The sequence below is a fragment of the Talpa occidentalis genome, unplaced genomic scaffold, assembly GCF_014898055.3.
Source record: "Talpa occidentalis isolate TD23 unplaced genomic scaffold, MPIMG_talOcc4v2.1 talOcc4.15, whole genome shotgun sequence".
NCBI lineage: Eukaryota > Metazoa > Chordata > Mammalia > Eulipotyphla > Talpidae > Talpa > Talpa occidentalis.
The window spans coordinates 53,531,267-53,554,130 of NW_023601543.1; the positions used below are offsets into that span (position 1 = coordinate 53,531,267).

The following is a 22,864-nucleotide window of genomic DNA, read 5'->3' on the forward strand; positions in this document are numbered from 1 at the left end:
GTCCCATATTTTGCCTAAGTCACGTAGCACATCCCTATGCCCTAGGACACAATTTTTGGTTCTTAGGTGGCCATGTACCCAAGGTAGAGTGAAGCCCAGGACTGACAACCACCCTGTGGTTAGGGGAACCAAGTTTAGAATAGAGTGATTCTGTGGAAGATGGAATGAAGAGATAGAAAGAAGCTGGAAGTCACCTTGGTTGCTTCTCTGCGCAGCTGATCTGGTTCAGTATTCATCTGAACCCCCCTCCCCCCAACTTCTGAACTTTTTTCCAATAGATTTTTTTCCAATAGATTCTGTTTATTAAAGCAGTTTGAGTTGGATTTTTCTATTACATGCAACCCAAATCATTCTAACAAAGACACCTATAAAATCCCAGGATGTTGAAAGAAAGAGATGAGATTAATTAATGAATAAATGTTTGGGGAGGCCCATAGGCACCTTAAACTAATGTAGGCTGCCCCCAAAAAGCATACCTCTTCCATGTTCCCTCATCTTAGGAAATGGTCCCATCATTTGCCAGTTGTATAAGCTAGAAGTATACATGGAAATCATGCCAGCCTCTTTTCTTCTCTCTCCCACTTCCAGTCAAATCAGTCATCAAAATTTCTCCCATCTACCTCCTTATACATTCTGTGATTTGCCTACATCTCTCCAACCCATTGCCACTGCCCTGGTCCAAATACCATGGCCCACAAGAACCTCCATGATCCGGTTCCTGCCTTCCTCTCACATCTCATCTCATGTTCCTTCTCTACCCCTCTATGATTTCCCTCTGTTCCTGCTATGCCAAACTATTCCTCAAAGGGATTGGCAGTTTCTTTCCCCTTGCAGAAGGTAAGCTCCGCAAGTGGACCATGCCCAGACATTTACTTTTGAGTTCCCAGCACCTAACACAGTGCCTGGTATATGCTAGGTATTTGAAATGTCCTTCCTCACTGCTGCTTCCTTTTTGAAAAATTCTTTGTACTTCTAGACTAGGCTAAGGTATAGAAAGACTCCTCTGGAAAACCTGCCCTGACTTCCAGACTGGATTCCCTGAGTTGCCTGGGTTCCCCTGTGCACACCTCTGTCCCAGCACCGATCACATTGTGTTATCATTGCCTGTCCCAATAGCTATTACCTAAGCAAGGCTCAGAGTCTCTGTGAGGCACGGCCTAGGTCATATCTGGGTTATTTTGTTTAATTTAAAAAATTTTAAAAAAATATTTATTTATTTATGCATACAAGAGCTGGGGTACAGGCCAGAGATGCAGGGGATGAGAGGATTCACCAGAGACAGAGCGGGGAACAGAACAGGCAGATGACCAAAATACACTGCTGAGGGGAGCAGTGGGCGAGACAGGAGAGGTCTGCTGTGCCATGTGGGTTGCTCGCTGGCCGGCCAGGGATCGAACTGGTGCTGCAGAGACCGCGCACTGCTTCATAGTGTGGTGCTTAACCCCTTGCGCCACCAGGGAGGCCCTAATTTAAAAAAAAATAAATGAAGTACTTTTTTCTTACATCATTGTTAATTTTTGAACAGTATGTGATTTCTCCCCTCATGTGTGGTTACTGCAGTTCAAGAAGGATACACTCGTGCCATTTACGGCAATGTGAATGGAGCTGGAAGGGATTATGCTAAGTGAAATAAGTCAGAAGGAGAAAGATAAATACCAGATGATTTCACTTATGGAGGAATATAGGGACAAAGACAAACCTTGCAAGCTGACCATAAATTGGAGGCATCCAGAAGCAGAGGGGGATGGGGAGGGGATAGGAAGGGGGAAGGGCACAAGGGACTATGGTGCTTTGGTGATGGAACATCTGTTTTATTTCCCCACTGCCATAGCTTATATCTTTTCCACCCTTTCTTCCTCCCCACTACCCCTTAACCACAGAAACCTCACTTTGCCTATTAATGTCTCTTAGCTTTTATAAGGTTTGTTGCATCACTCCGCATAATTCCCTTGAACTCCTATTTTGCTGTAAATGGCTGCATTTCATCTTGCCTCATGGCTGAAAAATATTCCATTGTGTGGATGCACTGCATCTTCCTAATCCAATATTTTATCAGTGAGTGCTTAGGTTTCTTCCATGTACTGGCTATTATAAATAACGTTGCAACAAACATTGTAGAGAATAGAATTTTTGAGTTGATGGTTTCATGTTAGATTGATGCCCAAAAGTGGGATTGCTGGATTATATGATATTTCTGTTTTTAGACTTCTAAGATGAATCCAGATTGCTTTCTGTAATGGCTCTACCAGTTTACATTCCCACCAACAGTGTAATAAGGGTCCTCTTTCTCCACATCCTCTCTGGCGCTTGTTGTTGGGGCTCTTGACCTCCGTCTCCCTTATTAAAAGCAACACTGTACATTTTTCCATGTATCAATTGGCCTTCTGGATATCCTCTGGTGAATTATCTGTTCAGATCTGCTACTCACTTATTAATTGGGTTGTTTGTCTTATTTGTTGTTTTACCTTGAGTCCTTTTAAAAAATATCTTGGATGTTAGCACCTTGTCAATTGTGTAATGTGTGAATATGTCCTTGCATTCGGCATGATGGCTTTTTTTCAAAAAATAAATTTTATTTTTATATTCCCCATACAGTTGCAACCCCCTTATTTTGACCCCAATCCCTCCCCTCCCCACCCCCCAATCCCCATAGAGTGTCTCTGGTTCATAGTTTTTTGTTGATTTTGATTTTCACTTTCTTATAGTTATTCATTTTCCTGGTCCCTTATTTAAGTTTTCTAGATTCCTGCTATGAGTGAGACCATCCGGTATTTTTCTTTTTCTTTCTGGCTTATTTCGCTGAGCATGATCCCTTCCAGCGCCATCCATGCTGCTGCAAATTGCATGTGTTTATCTTTTTTGAATGCTGAGTAATATTCCATGGTGCATATGTACCACATCTTCTTGATCCTGTCATCTATTTTTGGGCGTTTGGGTTGTTTCCAAAGCTTAGCTATTGTAAACTGTGCTGCTATAAACATAGGGGTGCAGGTGCTCCTTGGAATTGATGTTTCTGTGTCCTTTGGGTAAATACTAGGAGTGGAATTGCTGGATCATATGGAAGCTCTATGTTTAGTAGGTCCAGAAATCTCCACACAGCTCTCCATAGTGGTTGGACCAGTTTGCACTCCCACCAATAGTGCAGGAGAGTTCGTTTTTCTCCACACCCCCACCAACATTTGTTGTTGCTAGTTTTTTTAATATGTGCCATTCTCACTGGTGTAAGATGGTATCTCATGGTAGTTTTGATTTGCATTTCCCTGATGACAAGTGATGTTGAACATTTTTTCATATGCCTGTTGGCCATTTGCATTTCTCTTCAGAGAAGTGTCTTTTTAGCTCTTCTGCCCATTTTTTGACCGGATTATTTTCTTTGTTGTTGTTGAGTCTCATCAGCTCTTTGCAGATTTTTGTGATCAGTCCTGTAACATTAGTGTTGGGTGCAAAAATGTTCTCCCAGTCGGTGGGGTTTCTCTTTGTTTAGGTTATTGTCTCTTTTGCTGTGCAGAAGCTCTTTAAATTTGATGTAGTCCCAGCTTTTTATCTTTGCCTTCACTATCACTGCTTTGGGTGATGTGTCTGTAAAGATGTCTTTGATGTGCGTATCACGTAGTGTTTCGCCTATATTTCCTTCTATGTATTTTATGGTTTCAGATCTTATGTCTAGTTCTTTAATCCATTTTGAGTTGATTTTTGTGTATGGTGTGAGGTAGTGGTCAAGCTTCATTCTTTTGCATGTAGCGACCCAGTTTTCCCAGCACCATTTATTGAACAAACTTTCTTTGCTCCAATGCATAGTCTTTGCTCCTTTGTCAAAGATGAGTTGACCGTAAATCTGTGGGGTTATTTCTGGATTTTCTATTCAATTCCATTGGTCTGCGTGTCTGTTCTTGTTCCAATACCATGCAATTTTAATGATTGTGGCTTTGTAGTACAGTTTTAAGTCTGGGCATGTGATGCCTCCATTCCCTTCTTTTTTTTTTTTTTTTTTTCAGGAGAGCTTTGGCTATTCGGGGTTTTGGTGATTCCAATGAATTTCATCAATAATTGTTGTATTTCGTTGAAGAATGACATTGAAATTTTTATTGGCATAGCATTGAATCTGTATATTGTTTTGGTAGGATGGCCATTTTAATAATGTTTATTCTTCCAATCCATGAGCAAGGGATGTCTTTCCATTTCTTTGTGTCTTCTTCTATTTCTTTTACTTTTTGTATTTTTTTTAGGCATGTTTTATTTATTTATTTATTTGTTTGTTTGTTTGCTTGTTCGTTTATATATGCACTGGGTACAGTCAGAAGCGCGGGAGGGTGCGAGAATTCACCAGAGCCAGAGCAGGGAGCAGAGCAGGCAGAAGGACCGAAGTACACTGCTGAGGGGAGCAGCAGGCGGCAGGAGAGGTCTGCGCGCCATGTGGGACCCTCCTCTGGTGGCTGGGGAGCAGCCGGGGATCGAACTGGCACTGCAGAGGCCGCGGACAGCTTCGCAAACCAGCACGCAACCGCTGCGCCACTGGGGAGGCCCTTCTTCTATTTCTTTGAACAGTGTTTTATAGTTTTCTTTGTATAGGTCCTTTACCTCTTTTGTTAGATTTATTCCCAAGTATTTGATTTTTTTTTGTTTCGATAATAAAAGAGATTTTTTTTTGATTTCTTCTTCTTCAGATTTATTGTTTGTGTATAGGAAGGCTACTGACTTTTGCATGTGGATTTTGTATCCTGCCACTTTACTGAACTGATTGATGAGTTGAATTAGTTTTTCTGTGGAGTTTTTGGGGTTCTCTATATATATTATCGTATCATCTGCAAATAGTGATAGTTTGATTTCTTCTTTTCCTATTTGGATTCCTTGTATATCTTTCTCTTGTCTTATTGCTCTGGCTAGGACTTCCAGTATTATATTGAAAAGCAGTGGTGAGAGTGGACATCCTTGTCTTGTTCCAGATTTTAATGGAAATGCTTTCAGCTTTTCACCATTGAGAATGATACCGGTTGTTGGCTTGTCATATAGGGCCTTTATGATGTTGAGATATGTTCCTTGTATCCCAAGAATTTCAAGGGCTTTTATCATGAATGGGTGTTGCACTTTGTCGAAAGCTTTCTCAGCATCTATTGGTATTATCATATGGTTTTTATATTTCTTTTTGTTGATGTGTTGGATAACGTTGATTGATTTTCAGATGTTGAACCATCCTTGTGTCCCTGGCATGAATCCTACTTGGTCATGCGAATTATCTTATGGACACATTGTTGGATTCTGATAGCTAAAATTGTATTGAGGATTTTTGCATCAGTTTTCATAAGGGAGATTAGCCTGTAGTTTTCTTTTTTGTGTGTTGTCCTTGTTCAGTTTTGGTATTAGTGTAATGTTGGCTTCATAGAACGTGTTTGGTATTGTCCCTTCCTTCTCAAATTTTTGGAAGAGTTTGTGAAGGATTGGCACTAATTCGTCTCTGAATGTTTGGTAGAATTCATTTGTAAATCCATCAGGTCCTGGGCTTTTGTTTTTGGGGAAGTTTTTGATTACCATTTCAATTTCGCTGCTTGTAATTGGTCTGTTTAGGTGTTCTATTTCTTCTTTATCTAGCTTTGGGTGATTGTAGAGTTGTAGGAATTTGTCCATCTCCTCTAGATTGTTGAACTTGTTTCCATAGAACTGTTCATAGTAGATACTGATTATTCTTTTGATTTCTGCTGTGTCCGTTGTGATTTCTCCTCTTTCATTTATGATCCTGTTTATTCGTGCTTTCTCCCTTTTTTCCTTTGTGAGCCTGGCTAGGGGTTTGTCTATTTTATTGATTTTTTTCAAAGAACCAGCTCTTGGTTACATTGATCTTTTGGATTTTTTTTTAGTTTCAATTTCATTTATTACTGCTTTGTTTTTTATTATTTATTTTCTTGTACTGCATTTGGGTTTTTTTGGTCATTCTTTTTCTAAATCTTTGAGCTTCGAGATGAGGTTGTTTCTTTGAGTTCTTTCTTGTTTCTTGATGTGAGCCTCTATTGCTTTATATTTTCCACTTATTACTGCTTTTGCTGCATCCCATACATTTAGTAAATTGGTGTCCTCGTTGTCATTAAACCCAAAGTATTTTTTGATTTCTTCTTTGATCTCCTCATTAGTCCAGTGGTCTTCTAGTAGTGTGGGTTTCAATTTCCATGAGGTAGGAGAGATCCTTGCCTTCTTTTTATGGTTTATTTCTAGTTTGATGCCTTCATGGTCAGAAAAGATGGTTGGTATGATTTCAATCTTGGTGTATCTATTGATGTTTGCCTTGTGTCCCAGTATGTGATCGATCCTGGAGAATCATCCGTGTGCGCTTGAGAAAAGTGTGTACTCCGTTTTTTTTTGGGTTTAGTGTTCTCTATAGATGTCTGTTAATCCCAAGAGCTCTAGGTCCTTATTTAGAGCTTTAGTGTCTTTACTTATTTTTTGTCTCATTGATCTATCCACTGTTGATAGTGGTGTGTTGAAGTCTCCCACTACGTATGTATTTTCTCTCACGTCTGTTTTCAGAGATGACAATAGTTGTCTGATATATTTTGGTGCTCCTTCGTTTGGTGAATATATGTTAATGAGTGTTTTTTCTTCTTGAAGTATTGTCCCCTGGATCATAATGTAGTGACCGTTGGGGTCTCGTTTTATCTTTTTGAGTTTGAAGTCTGTTTTATCTTATATAAGTATAGCTGTTCCTGCTTTTTTTTTTTTTTTTGGTCCATTTGCTTGTAGGATTGTTTTCCATCCTTTAGCTTTGTGTCTATTTTTATCTTTTGTAGCTAAATGTGTTTCCTGGAGACAGCAAAAGGTTGGGTTTTGTTTCTTAATCCAGCCTGTGACTCTGTGTCTTTTTATTGGAGAGTTTAGTCCATTTACATTTAGAGTTAATATTGATATGTTAGCATCTGTATTTGCATTGTTTGTCTTCCCTTTGATTTCATTTATTTATTTATTTTTTAATAACTTTTTTTTTTTTTGCCTTCTTTCGTTGATATTCGTCCCTCTGAGGTGTTGGCTTTAGGATTCCTTGTAGTATTTTTTGGAGTGGGGGTTTAGTTGTAATGAAATTCCAGAGTTTTTGTTTGTCTGGGAAGGTCCTTATTCTTTCTTCATAGAGGAAGGAGAGCTTTGCGGGATAGAGTATTCTTGGTTGGCATCTGTTTTCTTGGAGTTGGTTGACTATGTCCCTCCACTCTCTCCTTGCCCGTAGTGTTGCTTCGGAGAAGTGTGATGTCAGCCTGATTGGTTTTCATTTGAATGTTATCTGTTTCTTCCCTCTTGTCAGCTTCATTATTTTTTCCTTGTCCTGGATTCTTGGGAGCTTTACTATTATGTGTCTTGCTGTATTTTCGCTTTCATCGTGGAAGTCTGTTGTTCTTCTTGCTTCTTGTATATCAATTTTCAGCTCCTTCTTCACGTTTGGGATGTTCTCTTCCATTATCTCCTTGAATATTTTCTCTAATCCTACATCTCTCTCCTCTCCTTCTGGTATTCCTATAACTCTTATATTTCCTTTCCTCGTGGAGTCAGATAGTTCCCGAAGTCTTTCTTCGTTCTTTTTCCTTCGTACTTCTCTTTCCTTTTCTGTTTTGGTTCTTTTTATTTCTGTGTCTTCAAGGGTACTTATTCGTTCTTCCATTTCATCTATTCTGCTTTCATTGCTTTTCCCAGAGTTCTTTAGTGCCTCCATTAATTCTTTGATCTCCTGCATTTCTCTTACTTCCCTCTTTAGGGACTCAATTTCATTCTTCTGATCGTTGATTATTTTTCTCTTATCATTGTTTTTCCTTTATGACTTCTGTCATTTTTTTAATCATGGCAATTTTAAATTCTCTTTCTGGTAGAATTAGAAGTTCTTCCAAGTTACTGTCGTTGCAATGTGTGCGTGGGTTTTCTTTTTGTGGTGTGCTTTTTTCCTGAGGAGTTGCTAGGTTGTGTGTGGTTCTTCTACTCCCTACTGTCTGTTTTCTAATTTGCCATATGCACTGGGACACTGTGTTGCTGGGACTGGCCAGCATCTTGGGTGAACTTCTCTGCTCTCCTCTGCCTCCTCCGGCAGCCATCTGTTGGTTTCAAGGAGTCTTTACTGAAGAATGGTCCCTGTTCTAAAATGCCAATGCTGGGACATGCTGCCCTGTGCGCCGGGTCTCCCCGGCGGCGGGTTCCCGCTCCCCCTCTGGGCTTGGACTGCAGGCCAGAAGGGGCCTGGCATGGGCGAACTTCCCAGCTCACCTCTGGCTCCTCCAGGAGCCTTCTGCGGGTTTCAAGCAGTCTTTACTGAAGAAATGTCCCTGTCCTAAAATGGCGATGTGGGACACACTCCCTGCGCGCCTGGTCTGACCTCGCGGTGGGTTCCCGCTCCCCCTCTGGGCTGGGACTGCAGGCCAGAACGGTCTGGTGTGGGCGAACTTCCCAGCTCACCTCTGGCTCCTCAGGGAGCCTTCTGCTGGTTTCAGGCAGTCTTTTCTGAAGAAATGTCCCTGTTCTAAACTGGCGATGCGGGACGCACTCCCTGCACGCCTGCTCTGCCCTCGCGGTGGGTTACCGCTCCCCCTCTGGGCTCGGACTGCTGGTCAGAAGGGACCTGACGTGAGCGAACTTCCCAGCTCACCACTGGGTCCTCCAGGAGCCTTCTGCTGTTTTCAAGCAGTCTTTACTGAAGAAAGGTCCCTGTTCTATGGGGTGTTGGTGATTTTTTTTTCTGGTCGCTAGGTGGCGCCAGAGATCTCGCCTAGTGTCCTTGGGGAGCTGTTTTTTTTCACCCCGTGGGACGGGGAACCCAGTGGGAGTGGTGGGGAAAGCCTCAACGGCTTTGGGTTGCTGTGTCTGCCCTGTGCCCCACCGTCGTGGGGAACCCACGCCCCGAATCTTGTGCCCCGGGTCTCAGTTCCAAACCCCTCAGGTCCAGGACGCGGGCTGTAGCCCAGTTGAGTGTCCGCAGAAATGGCTCCTTTTGCACCCTGCTCCCGTGTCTGGGCGCCTGGTTTCTGATAATTCAGTGAGGGACATTCACCTCAGTGACGGCCCCCCGCGCATCTCCCCGCAAGCCTAGGTCGCAGGCGCGGGGACCTGGGCAGCCGCGATCCGCGTTTGCTTTTCAAGCGCACCACTTTCCCACACAAGCTTACCGGCTGGCCTGGGGCTGTGTGTAGGTCTCCGGGAGTCTTTGTTGTTCTCTAATGACACCTGGAGCCATTTGCTCACCTCTGCAGCTTATCCTCCAGGGTTCTCCACAGCTCCAGTTCACGGGGTGTGGTGGCTGAAATAGTTCCTTTCCACTCACAGTCCTGCTTGATGCATAGTTTGTTCTTGTTGGTTGTTTTAGTTTTTTTTTTTTTTTTGTTTGTTTGTTTTTTTTCCTCCTTTCTGTTGTTCGGAGAGTGCCGAATTTGTGGGTGGGGGAGGGTAGCAGGGTTCTGAGCTTTCCTCCCTTCTAATCCTCTTTTATGGCAACTTTCTTCTTTGGGTAGTTTGCTGGAGTCGTCCGTTTATCTTCCGTGTCCCAGTTCTCACTGGGACCTGCCGCTTTTCCTCCCTATTAACTTTTTTTTAATGGGAGACCTTACTCGCAGCGTTTCCTCGCCGCCATGTTGATCCGCCTCCCCGGTGGCTTTTTAATCTAGTTATATTTAATTTCACTCTGTAAAAGTTTTAAAATTTGAGGTAAGTCAATTATTTGTTTTTGCATTTATTTCCCTTGCACAGTTGCGGTGTGTCCCAATGCCGGTGTATGTATATTCCAGAATTTGCTTGTTCCACTGTTTGTGGCTAGAAGTGTCCGTGCGCAGTGTTCCTGTATGTCCTTGTGTCTCTGTGTCTCAGTGTCTGTATGTCCCTGTGTCAGGATGTCCCTGTTTCAGTTGTTGTGAGCTTCCGTGTCTTTACCCCAGCTTCCTGTGTGCCAGTGGTGTGTGTATCTCAGGGGTGTGTGTATGTGTGACCCAGGTTCTATGTGTCCCTCTGTGTGTCACAGTGTCTGTGCATGCTGGTACCTCTATGGCAGTCTGGTCCTGTTGTCTCAGTATCAGTACCCTTGTGTGTTCTGATGTGTTCTGGTGACTACATGTGTTAAGTGTTGGTATATGCCAGTGTCTCTGTGTGTGTTAGTGATTCTCTGTGTTGCCCCAGGGCTGTGTGTATCTTAAAATCTGTATGAGCAAGTTTCTGACAGTGCTCCAGTGTCTTCATATTTCAGTTTCCTAAGGTTCCTGTGTCCCAAAGTTTCTATGTTCTGGCGGCCGTGGTTCTGGTACTGTGGTCCAGTATTTTCATGTTCTTGGCTCTCTGTAAGTCTGTAAATTTCCCTGTCCCATTCTTTGTGCATCCCTGTGCTTTTTACATCCTATTGGCCTCTGTGTTTCATTTTCTATATATACCCATTTCTGGGTGCTCCTGAGCCTTTGTCTGTAATTCCCCTACTTCTGTGTCCTTGGCTCTGTGCACCCCAATCTGTGTTTTAGTGCCTGTGCATCCTTGTCCTTGGGGAGTGCTTTGATTACTGCCTCAATTTCGCTGCTTGTGATTGGTCTGTTTAGGTGTTCTGTTTCTTCTTTGTCCAGCTTTGGAGGATTATATTGTTCCAGGAATTTGTCCATCTCTTCTAGGTTGTTGAATTTGTTTGCATATAAGTGTTCATAGTAATCCCTGATTAGTCTTTTGATTTCAACTGAGTCTGTTGTGATTTCTCCTCTTTCATTTATTTTTTTTTTTTTTCTCCTCTTTCATTTATAATCCTATTTATATGTGTTTTCTCCCGTTTTTTCTTTGTGAGCCTGGCTAGATAGTTTGTCTAGTTTGTTTATTTTTTCAAAGAACCAACTTTTGGTTTCATTGATCTTTTGGATTGATTTTTCGAATTCTATTTCATTTATTTCTGCTTTGATTTTTATTATTTTGTTTGTTCTACTGGCTTTAGGGTTTTGTTGTTGTTGTTGTTCTTTTTCTGGCTTTTTGAGATATGAGGTTAGGTTGTTTCTTTGAGTTCTTTCTTGGTTCTTGATGTGAGCCTGTATTGCTATACATTTTCCTCATATTACTGCTTTTGCTGCATCCCATACATTCTGGAAAGTGGTGTCCTCCTTGTCGTTCAACTCAAAGTAATTTTTAATTTCTTCTTTGATCTCATCATTAGTCCAGTGGTCTTCCAGTAGTGTGGATTTCAATCTCCATGAAGTGTGTGTGTGGGGGGGAGGTTCCTTGTTTTCTTTTCATGATTTATTTCTAGCTTGATGCCTTTATGATCGGAGAAGATAGTTGGAATGATTTTGATCTTCATGTATCTGTTGATGTTTGTCTTGTGGCCCAGTATGTGATCGATTCTGGAGAATGATCCATGCGCACTTGAGAAAAATGTGTACTCGGATTTTTTTTTGGGTGCAGTGTCCAATAGATGTCTGTTAAGTCCATGAGTTCTGTGTCTTCATTTAGGGGTCTAGTGTCTCTATTTATTTCTTGTCTCGTTGATCTGTCCATTGGTGAGAGTGGAGTGTTGAAGTCTCCTACTATATATGTATTTTCTTTAATGTCCGTTTTCAGAGCTGATAATAACTGTCTAATATATTTTGGTGCTCCTTCATTTGGTGAGTATATGTTGATGAGTGTTATATCTTCCTGATGTATTGTCCCCTTGATCATAAAGTAGTGTCCGTCTGTCTCTTTTTGCTTTTTTTTAAAATTGAAGTCTATTTCATCTGATATAAGTATAGCTGTTCCTGCCTTCTTTTTTGGTCCATTTGCTTGTAGGATTGTTTTCCAACTGAAAGTAAAAGTACTTTCAGTCTGTGTTTATCTTTTGTGGTTAAATGTGTTTCCTGGAGACTGCAGAAGGATGGATATTGTCTTTTAATCCAGCCTGCTACTCTGTGTCTTTTTAATGATGAGTTTAATCCATTTACATTTAGAGTTAATATTGATATATTGGCATCTGTATTTGCCATTTTTTGGTCTCATTTTGTGATTTTATTCCTTGTTCTATTCTGTTCTTCTTGATCATTCCTCCGTTGGTTTTGGCTTTAGGACTTCTTGTAGAATTTTTTGGAGTGGGTGGTTTAGTTGTAATGAATTTCTGGAGTTTCTGTTTGTCTGAGAAGGTCCATATTTTTTCTTCATAGAGGAAGGAGAGCTTTGCAGGGTAAAGTATTCTTGGTTGGAATTTGCTGTCTTGAAGTTTGTTGAATATGTTACTCCATTCTCTTCTTGCCCGTAGTGTTTCTTCAGAGAAGTCTGAGGTTAACCTAATTGATTTTCCCTTATAGGTTATCTGTTTCTTCCCCCTTGCCAGTTTCATTATTTTGTCTTTGTCTTGGACTCTTGCAAGCTTTACTATTATGTGTCCTGCTGTAGTTTTCTTTTCATTGTGGTAATTGGGTGTCCTTCTCACTTCTTGTATGTCTATATTCGTCTCCTTTTTCATGCTTGGGAAGTTTTCTTCAATTATTTCCTTGAATAATTTCTCAGATCCTTTGTCTCTCTCCTCACCTTCTGGAATGCCCATAACTCTTATATTGCTTCTCTTCATGGAGTCTGATAATTCTCTAAGGGTATTCTTCTTCCTTTGCACTTCTCTCTCTTTTTCTCTTTTGGTTCTTTCTATTTCTGTATCTTCAAGAGTACTGATCCGTTCTTCCATTTCCTCAGTCCTGTTTTCAATGCTTTTCCAAGAGCTCTTTGTCTCCTCCAGTAACCTTTTAGTCTCCTCCTTTTCTTTTATTTCCTTTCTTAAGGTCTCGTTTTCATTCTTCAGTTCATTGATTGTTTGTCTCATCTCATTATACTTTTTAATCATGATGATTATTTATTCTCTATCTGACAGGCAGAGAAGTTCTTCCAACTCGTTGAGCTCTGGCGACTGATTTTCTTTTTGTGGTGTGTCCTTCTCCTGCGGGGCTTGCTTGTATTTTTCCTTCTCCCTGCTGTTTGATTTCTTTTTTTTCCTTTTTTTTTTAAAAAATAATAAATTTAAATTTTATATTCCCCATACAATTGCAACCTCCCCCCCATTCTGACCCCAATCCCTCCCCTCCCGCCCCCCACCTCCAAAAAGTGTCTCTGGTTCATAGTTTTTTGTTGATTTTGATTTTCACTTTCTTATAGTTATTCATTTTCCTGGTCCCTTATTTAAGTTTTCTAGATTCCTGCTATGAGTGAGACCATCCGGTATGTTTCTTTTTCTGTTTGGCTTATTTCGCTGAGCATGATCCCTTCCAGCGCCATCCATGTTGCTGCAAATTGCATGTGTTTATCTTTTTTGAATGCTGAGTAATATCCCATGGTATATATGTACCACATCTTCTTGATCCAGTCATCTATTTTTGGGCATTTGGGCTGTTTCCAAAGCTTATCTATTGTAAACAGTGCTGCTATAAACATAGGGGTGCAGGTGTTCTTTCTAATTTGTTCTATGCGTTGGGACATTGTGTGGTGTTGGCGGGCATCTCTTTGGATTGCTCCTTCAGGGGTGTCGAAAACTGTTTACCGGACTGTGACCAGCACTGGTAGGCCAAAACTCCACCAGGGTGTTGATGCTGGGGCTGTGTTGCTGGGCACTGTCTCTTCCAGTTCCCTCCCTCCATATTTACTCAGTTCCAGCAGGGAATCAGTTAGTTGGTGATTTTGCTAGGTGGCGCTAGAGACCTGTGCTGGACGACCTGTGCTTTTCCCCTGCAGTTCTCTGAGAAATGGAGTGGGGGAGGGGAGCACCTCGACACAGGGGTGCTGTGTCTCACACTGGGTGCTGTGTCTGCCCCGTGTTCACCCGGTGTTGTGCCTGCGGCTGTGTGGATCCCGTGCCCATTATTCACGCTCTAGTTCTCAATCTCAGGGTCTCAGATCCAAAACGACGGCTGTCACCCCATGCAGTGTCCACTGTTATGGTGCATCCCACGCCCTGAATCCTGTGCCTAATTCTCAGTTCCAGAATGGGGTCTTGCGCCACACCTTGTTTCCCTTCTTACGTGGCCCACCCCCTCTCAGAGCCTGAGGGTGGTTTTGGAAACCCTGGCTTCCAATTTTTAGGAAGTTGGTGATTTTGTTCTGATCACTAGGTGGCACCAGAGATCTTTCCTAGTATCCTTCCAGAGCTGTGCTTCCCCCCTACCCCCCCCCCCCCGTGGGTCTCTGGGGAACTGAGTGGGGGTGGCGTGGAATGTCTCAACAGCATGGGGTGCTGTGTCTGCCCTGTGCCGCATGTCATGGGGATCCCACGCCCCGAATTTCGTGCCCGGGGTCTCAGTACCGAAGACCCCAGATTCGGGACGCAGGCGGTAGCCCAGTTCAGTGTCCACAGAAATGGCACCTTTTGCACCCTGCGCCCTTGCCCAAATGCCTGGTTTGTGATTACTCCGTGAGGGTCATTCACCTCAGTGACTGTTCCCACGTGTCTCCCCACGAACCTAGGGCACGGGCATGGGGACCTGGGCAGCCGCGATGCCCGTATGCTTTTCGAGCACATGCTTTTCCACACAAGCTTACAGGCTGGCCTTTGGCTATTTGCAGGTCTCTCCACGGAGTCCTTATCTTCCTCTAATGGCGCCTTGAGCCATTAGCTCACCTCCATGGCGATTCCCTCTCGGTTCTCCACAGTTCCTGTTCACGGGGTGCAGTGCCTGCAATAGTTCCTTTCCACTCACAGTCCCGCTTGATCTGTAGTTTGTTCTCGTTGCTGTTGTTTTTTCTTTCTGTTGGTTGGAGTGTGCCGGCTTTGTGGCTGGGGGAGGGTAGCAGGGTTCTGAGCTTTCCTCTCTTTTCGTCCTCTTTTATGGCAACTTTCCTCTTCGGGCAGTTTGCCAGAGTTGCCCGTTTATCTTCCGTGTCCTGCTTTTTGCAGGGACCTGCCACTTTTCCTCCCTGTTAACTTTTTTTTTTTTTATGGGAGGACTTACTCGCAGTGTTTCCCTGCTGCCATGTTGACCTCCCCTCTTCTGTAATCCCCCATCCTTGTCCTTGAATGGACTTGAATTTTTGCATATCCTGAGCCTCTGCCATCTAGTGTCTGTGTCTCTCTTTCTCTGTGTGTCTCAGCATCCAAGTGTTATAGGGCAGCCCCGATATTGAGAATTAGCTTTAGGACATCCTTTTCCCCCTAACACAAGGAGTCCCTGTGTTCAAGTGTTTGTGCATCCCTTTCTCTGTGCATGGCTGACTTTTTGTGTATTCCTGATATTTTACGTTCCTGAGCCTTTATTTGTTTTGAGTCATTGTGCATCCCTGAGTCTGCATGTCCCTGTCCCTGAAGCTTGATATATTGCATGTGATTGTGTGTGTGTGTGTGTGTGTGTGTGTGTGTGTGTTTCCCTGTCTGGGTGCCCATGAGCCTCTATGTTCTAGAGTCTGTGTGTCCCTGTCTCTGTGTATCCCCGAGTCTTTGCATATTCCTGAACCTCTGTGATCCAACTTCAGTGTGTCCCGGAGTCTGTATTTCTGTGTCTGGATGTCTCTCTCTGAGCCTCTGTGTTCTAGTATCTGTGCTGACAACCCGGCATAGACCTCCTTCCATGTGCCCTTTTCTGGTGAGTCCTGAGTCTGTGCATCTCCATATCTGCGATTTGGAGATCTGGGACTTGGCATTCATCCTACTTCTCTATTTATTTGCCCCAGCTTTTGCCAGTGTCTCTGTATTATTGTTTCCTTTGTTGCTGTGTCGGTGTCTTAAGTTGTTCTGTGAATCGCTAACTCTTTCTCTCAGTCCCTTGGTCTTCTTCTCTGGGTACACATGACTATGTTCATGTTTCTATGGGCCCATTTGCCAGGGTGCCTCTGTATCTGTTTCTCATTCTGTTTTGCTCTATCCTTGTGTTTGCTTTCATCTGACTCACTACCCCTGTGTCCCTGTCTCTGTTTGTGTTTGGTGTCTTGACCCATGACTTTATTTTTTTTTGGGGGGGGGCATTATCTCTGTATCCCTGGGTTAGATTCACTCTCCCCATTACTTTGCTTGAGGCCTTGGTTGTTTGTGTGTTTTTACTTCTGTGTGTTCCCAGGTGCATCTTGATTCTATGTCTTTGCAATGCTGTCTCTCTTGACAGATTTCCTGTCCCTGTGTCTCCCCATTTGCTTCATTTCTGTGTGTCTGTCTCGATGTGTCTAGGTTTTGTTGTTCTTACCTTGACCGCTCCAGATGTGTTCTGTGTTTCTGTCCCTATGTCTGGCCTATACCCATGTGCTGTGATTGTGGGTTCACAGCCCCATGTCTACTTGTTCTAAGATCTCTTCTCTGTTCTGAATTCCCATGTCCCTGTCAATGGGTCACAATGTCTGGATCACATTATACTTGGCTGTTCTTATGTCTCTGTTGCCTGGACTGACCCCTATCTCCTTGTTCTTTGTCAGTCTTCAGGTCTTTGCATTCCCATGTCTTTGTCACTCTGAATATATGTCTGTGTTCTTAGTGTGTTCTTCTTCAGGTGTTCGTGTCCTTGGGTCTCTGTCAACAATTCTGGGTCTATTTCTAAGTCCTGTGAGGTCTGTGACCCTGTGTCTCGGTGTCTCAGTGTTTTCCTCCCCCCCCCCACCCCATACCTGCAAGTCAGCATGTCCGTGTGTCTCTACCATTCTACATTTGGTGTGTTGGACTGTGATCTTGAGAGGTGTCTCCCTGTCTACCTCTGTGTGTTCATGTGTCTCTATGTGCCACTGTGTGTCTAATTCCTCTGCCCCTATGCCTATATCTCTTTGCAATCTATATGTCTTATCGTTATGCCTCACTGTCTTCTCATTAGTCATTGTGTACCTGTCCCTGGTGACCTTGTTCTTTAATCACTCTGCTTCGTTGTCTGTGACAGGGACAGTACCTCAGAATGTGGATACAGATGCCCAGAAAGAGATGGGTTTATGTACCTGATACTGTCCCTCTGGCACCCTGTCCCCCTCTTTGTAGGTTTATGTGACCCGACCTCCATTCCCTTTGGTTTGAGATCCTTGTGCTTGTTTGCATATGTCTATCCTGTGTCTTTAGTTGTGGATGTGTGTGTCTGTGTCCACTGCTGTGTCATGGGATCCTTTTTCATTCATTCATTCAGCAAGTAATTTAATAAGCACCAACTGTGTGCCAGGTACTGGGGATGCACAGATGGTTCAGAAAAGGTCATTGCCCTAAAAGAGCTCACAGTCTAAGTCAGGGATCCAGACAAATAAATAGGGGGTTGCTACATAAGATAACAAGTGTTTGGACCTTGGATAGGGTGGGAGTGGGTTATGGAACACAGGAGAAGGCCAAACTCAATCTAGGGGAGGGGTCAGGGAAGGTCTCCCCGAGGAGATGCAACTAAGATTTGAAGGATGCTTAAATTTTGCCTACATGGGGCCTCCCCATTGGCGCAGTGGTTGAGCGCTGGGTTGCGAAGCTGCCTGCAGCCTCTGCAGTGCCGGTTCGATCCCCGGCCACCGGGCAAGGGTCCCACATGGTGCGCAGACCTCTCCTGTCGCCCGCTGCTCCCTTCAGCAGTGTACTTCGTCACTCTGCCTGTTCTGCTCTCTGCTCTGGCTCTGGTGAATTCTCTCACCCTCCCGTGCTTCTGACTGTACCCAGCGCTCGTATAAATAAATAAATAAATAAATCTTAAAAAAAAAAAATTACCTACATGAAGCCAAGGGAGGGAGTCCTATGTAGAAAGAAAAGCACATACAAGTGACCAGTGGTGGGAGAGAGCATAGTTTAATGTGGTGGTGGTGGGGGGGGGTGTACTTCAAGAACCATGGGATCCAGAGAAGGTTATGAACAGCATTGGTTAACTCCATTTTTTGTTTTAAGAAACTCACTCTCCAAGGCTGGTATGGAGTATGGATTGAAGAAAGTGAGATGAGACAGAAAGGACTGTGAGGAGGCAGGAGACCCTAGGCCTCTATTTCTATAGACCTACAGGTCTGCATTTCTCTGTGTGTTTGTGTGTCATTTAGTGTGTGTGTGTGTGTGTGTGTGTGTGTGTGTGTGTGTTCATGTCCCAAGGTCTTTGGTCCTGGTTCATCCCATTCTGTGCCCTCTGGGTCTCCCTAGTTCAGGTCTCCCAGTTCTGAGATTCAGTGGCCACTATAGGACATCATAAGGCAGGGGTGGCTCAATAGCTGCTGTACAGGAGAGTGCTTCACCAGCCAGCAGGAAGCCCAGTAGGGTGTCCTTCAGCATCCTCTTGCCTAGAGCCCCAGGCACATCTAGGCTTTGGTGCCTCTGCAGACTTGGCCCCATAGGCCCTGCCACCAGTCAGATATCTGCATGCTGGCATTGCCCTGAGGGAGAAAGATGCAGAGCCTGTCAGAGCCTTGGTTTGCGTGCCCTGTGAGATTTCTGAGAGGGAATCTAGAAGGAAAGGAGGGAGAGAGGAGAGGCAGCAAAGGCCTGGAGGATGGTTGAGGCTGGACATTGTGGGAATCATAGAGTCAGATGGAACAGGAGAATAATATGGAAGTGGGGAACCAAGGTGAATGAGATAGCAGCAGCGGAAGGGAGAGAGGCTTGAGATGACAGGGATGACTGAGGGGAAGGAGAGGGCGGGAACAGGAGCGCCCAGAGGAGGCAAAAATCTCTGCCCAACCCACCACTACTGCCCAAAATTTTGGGTGTGGGCCTCTGCCTCGGTTTCTGCCAGTGCCTCCTGACCTGTAGTCTGGCTTCCTGTAATTCCACTTCCACTCCCTACGCCACTTCACAGAGCCTCTGGAAGGACATGACACCCAGAATTGACTGTCTTTCCACTGTTTATAAGCTTTCGTGGCTCCCCCACTGTCTTCAGGATACGTGGCATTCTTCTCTGTCCACGCCAGCTCCATCTCCTCTACACCTTTGCTTGGTCTTCCAGACTTGCCGTGGGTCTCTCTCCACAGGAGAGCTTTCTGGAGATTCAAGGCTGGCTGGTGTGCCCCCACCCTGGGTTCTTTCAGTCCCCTTTGCAGCTTTCAGTCCAGCTCTGATAACTCCTTGTGATCACTATCCAGGTCTGTGTCTGTCCTGTCCCCAGGCCGCCAGGCGCTCCCCAAGGGTGTCGCTTGGCTCTGGTTCCCCTTTGTGGCTTGGGGGACAGGGTGCTGGGGCTCCCTGGCTGTTCAGCTTAGCAGAGTCTCTGTTGGAACTGGTGCTCCCTCAGCCTACTCAGCCTCAGTAGCACTTACCCAGCAGGCCCAAGCTAAGGTGCTGAGGCACCAGCCACTGATGACATCGAACACCAGGTTGGGTAGTGGCAGGGTGCAGAGGTGCCCATAGCAGAGCTGGAAGACTAGGAACTCAAGGTGGGGTCTAATGCAGAGGGTGAGGTGGGCTGCAGGAGCCACATGGAGCTCTAGCTAAGGCCTCCTCAGCAGAGCAGGGTGGTCCCAGGACAGGTGCAAGGTACCCTCCCCTCACACAGATATGGAACTGAGACTGACAGTGATAGCATGGGCCTGGCTTTTGTCTGCGGTGACTGTAATGATCCTGGGGTCATGGCACATCTGGTCCTCCTGGCCTGGCTTGGCCGTGCCCCGAGAAGCTGTCCACCTGCCTGCAGTCCTGGGGGAGATATTGCAGGCTTTTCACGGAGCGCAGCTGGGATTGAGGTCTCAGTGCCAGGGGTCCAGATGAGGACGTACAGGTCTGTGGTTAAAAAAGCTAGCTCCTGAGGAAGTTTTTGAGTTTTTTTATTTTATTTTCCATTTTTAGTATTTTATTTTTTTGACATAACATCGCATTAAAACATTATAGAAGTTTCAGGGGTGCGTCATGAAGAATCAACATTAAGTTTAGCCCTCAAAGTCCAATTCTATCCTTCAACATGCCATGGTCCCCGTCCCCCCAACTTACCCACCCACCTTCCCTTTCCCTTCTAGTATCTGCTAATTGGACTCAGAGTCGAGGAAAGTATTTTTGCCACGGCACATCCAGTGCCCCTTCCTGTGCAGTGTATGGGGTATATAAACACACACGTGCTCATGTGGTGTGGCTGTTTGCATGTCTGTATTTGCCTCTGAGTGTGTCAGCATGTGGAATGGATCATGTTCATATGTGTGTCCCTTGGCATGTCAGTGCATCTGCGTATATGGGGAAGGTGTTGTGAGAGTGTGTGAGTTTTGGCTAGGTGTTTATGGGTCTTTCTGCATATGTGGGGTTTATATGTCTTTATATGAACTTACCTGTCACTCTGTGGATATTGCCATGTATGTGGGCTGGGGGAGTGTCGGTGTGCATGAACCTGGGTATGGATCATGGTGAGTATTTGTGTGCATCAGCGTTGCTTCATATGTCTAAAGTAGCAGCGTGTGTTGAATTCCTAGGTATTGGGATCAATCTGGGAATATATCGGTGACTGCATGTCTGAGTTTGTTAGTGTGTGTGTAGTTGTGTGTGACTGGCCATGTAATGTGTGTCACTGTGTATCTGGGTGCATATTTGTATGTTGCTGTGTGTGGGTGTAGAGTGTCAAAATATGTGTGCCTGGGTGTGCATTTGTGTGTGTTTACTCTATGCCCCTGTGTGTGTATACTTGTGTATACTTGTCTTGGTGTTTGTGTGAATTTTAGGGTGTTTTCATATTTGGGTGTGAACTTGCATGTCAGCAAGTTGTGCTCCTATTTGTGCGTGGTAGTCCACAAGTGTCAGAGGGAGTTTACTTGAGTCTATCTGGCTGTGGTGTTCTGTGGGGTGGAGTCCTTGAGGCTCTCATCTGTCTTTGGGTCGTCTATGAGCTGTCACAGGTCCCGTGGGCACCTGGCCAGCATGAAGCATATCTTCTCTTCTGAGCATGGGTTGTGGGATCACAAAACAGGGTCCCCATCCACTGCAAAGCAGGAGATGCCATTAGGAAGTTATGGCTCTCGGAAGACTGTCTAGGAATAGACATGCCACCATGGCTATTTCCCCAGAGAGAGAGAGAGAGCGCAGTCCCAGCCCCAGCGCACAACCATCCTGTACTGAAGCAGGACAGCGAGGGTGCTGGCCTGCCTGAGGATGAAGAGGTGAAGATACTTGGCAAAGTGCCTGCGAAGGAGGAGACTGTGCTGGTAAGGGACTGGTCTACCACATTCCCAAGAGTGTGGGACCCTCTGGCCTCTGAATCACCTCTTCTGAAATAAGGGCCAAATCCCTGAGCTCACCACTTATGTCCTTCCCGAAATCTACTTTCTGCCTAGCTTTCCAGCCTTCTGTTTGTGCTCCTGTCCAAATGAAATCACTATTGTTATGAGAACACTGCTTTCTTTTGTTAGTGACCCTTTGCTTCTGTTTTTCCTGACACCTGAAACGTTTTCCATTCCTTCAGCTAACGAGGACCCAAATGCCGTTTTTCTCTTGCTCTCTGCCTATGGTAGGCAGAATTCTAAGCTGGCCCCCAACATTATCCCGTGTACACACCCTGCAAAATCCCCAGGACTGCGATGTGATGAGCTATCACTCCCATCAGTAGGTTATGCTATGTGATGTGGTTGACCTTAAAATAGGAAGATTATCCAAGTGGGCCTGACCTAATTACATGAGCTGTTTAAGTCTGGGTCTAGAGACAGATAAGTCAGAGTGATACAAAGAGTGAGAAGGATTTGATGTGAGGGAGATTCTCTGTGGCTATCTTAGAAGCTGGAGGGACCACATGGCAAGGAATGCAGGAGAACGCTAGGGCCTGAAAGTGGCCCAGGTGACCTAGAAGCTGAGTGTAAGTGCCAATGTATGGCCAGCAAGGAAAGAGGGATCTCAGTCTTACAAACACAGAGCACTAAAATCTGCCCATAACCTCGTTGAGTGTGGAAGATGAAGAGAACTCAGCTTGACAGACACCTGCTTTAACTTGTGGGTCGCTGAGCCAAGAATCCACCTAACCTGTGCCTAGACTTCTGACCTACAGTACTGTACTGTGAGATAATTAAATGTATTGTTTGTATTGTTTGAAACTACTAAGTTTATGATTATTTGTTACGCAGCAATATACTGCCCCTCCTCTGGGCTCACATAATGCCTATGAGAATTCTATCCGAATGGAAATGAAAGTTTAGGGATCTTTGTCAGGGGTCTTCCCTGTTTACCTTTTGATAGCCCTGTAGAACTTCCCTGAGACTCCATGCTGCCTTCAGCTCCTCCCAGTATCTCCTCTGAATTGCCAACCCAATGTGGATTTCCTACCATGCATAAAAGAAACAAGAGAGATACCTCACACTTCCAGAGCAAATTTTCCCTGGGACTGCCAAAGGGCACAGCCTCCTTCTGACCAGGAGAATCCCCATTGGCTTCCCGATCTGACCCGCACATTGCCTGGAGTGAGACCACGTGCTCTCTACAGCATCTTAGTCTTATAAGCTCAGATATGTGCACGATTCCTTCAGTTATTCCTCATGGCATTTACACACCTTCATAAGTATTTATAAACATTCATTTGGTAGTGAAAAGGGCAGTCATGATTTCTGATCTGGTGAAAGTCCTATTTCATTTGGGGAGGCAGACACAAATAAAATCACAGTTACCCATGATGGTGAATGCCACAAGAAAAAACCATTAGAGTCACTGAAGGGGTTATAGAGATGTGATGCAGTCTGGGGTGGTGGAGATGGGGAAGGTGGGAAGGGTGTCTGAGCTGAGATATAAGGCATGAGCTGGAGTGTGAAAGCGATGAGGATGCTTGAAAGGGGGCAGGGCACTGCAAATGGAACAGCTTGAAAGAGGTCCTCGAGTGAGACTGGGGTGAGGGCTGAGACCACTGAAGGAACAGAGAGGAGGCTAGAGTTCAGAGAGTAAGTGAGAGAAGGTGAAGTCACAGAGGTAAGGGATCGGGGGTAGATCTTTCAGGGCCTTGTCAGCCATGCAGAATTCTTTGGACTTCATTCTGGGTGTGATGGGAAATCCTGGGGCGAGTGATTCAGAAGGACTTGAGGAGATCTGTTTTTGAAATATCCCTTTGGCAGCCGGGAGGGAATGGCCAAGAGA

General features: G+C 44.7%; 1 protein-coding gene across 1 annotated transcript in view; it reads right to left on the reverse strand.

The window, feature by feature from the left end:
• Window positions 1-22,864, reverse strand: part of ITIH6 (inter-alpha-trypsin inhibitor heavy chain family member 6) — a 77,197-nt gene that overhangs the window by 25,473 nt on the left and 28,860 nt on the right. The window contains 5 exon segments of the mRNA XM_037511665.1: window positions 19,096-19,433; window positions 19,436-19,474; window positions 20,625-20,735; window positions 20,900-20,935; window positions 21,970-22,062. Coding sequence (XP_037367562.1) covers window positions 19,096-19,433; window positions 19,436-19,474; window positions 20,625-20,735; window positions 20,900-20,935; window positions 21,970-22,062 — 617 coding nt within the window.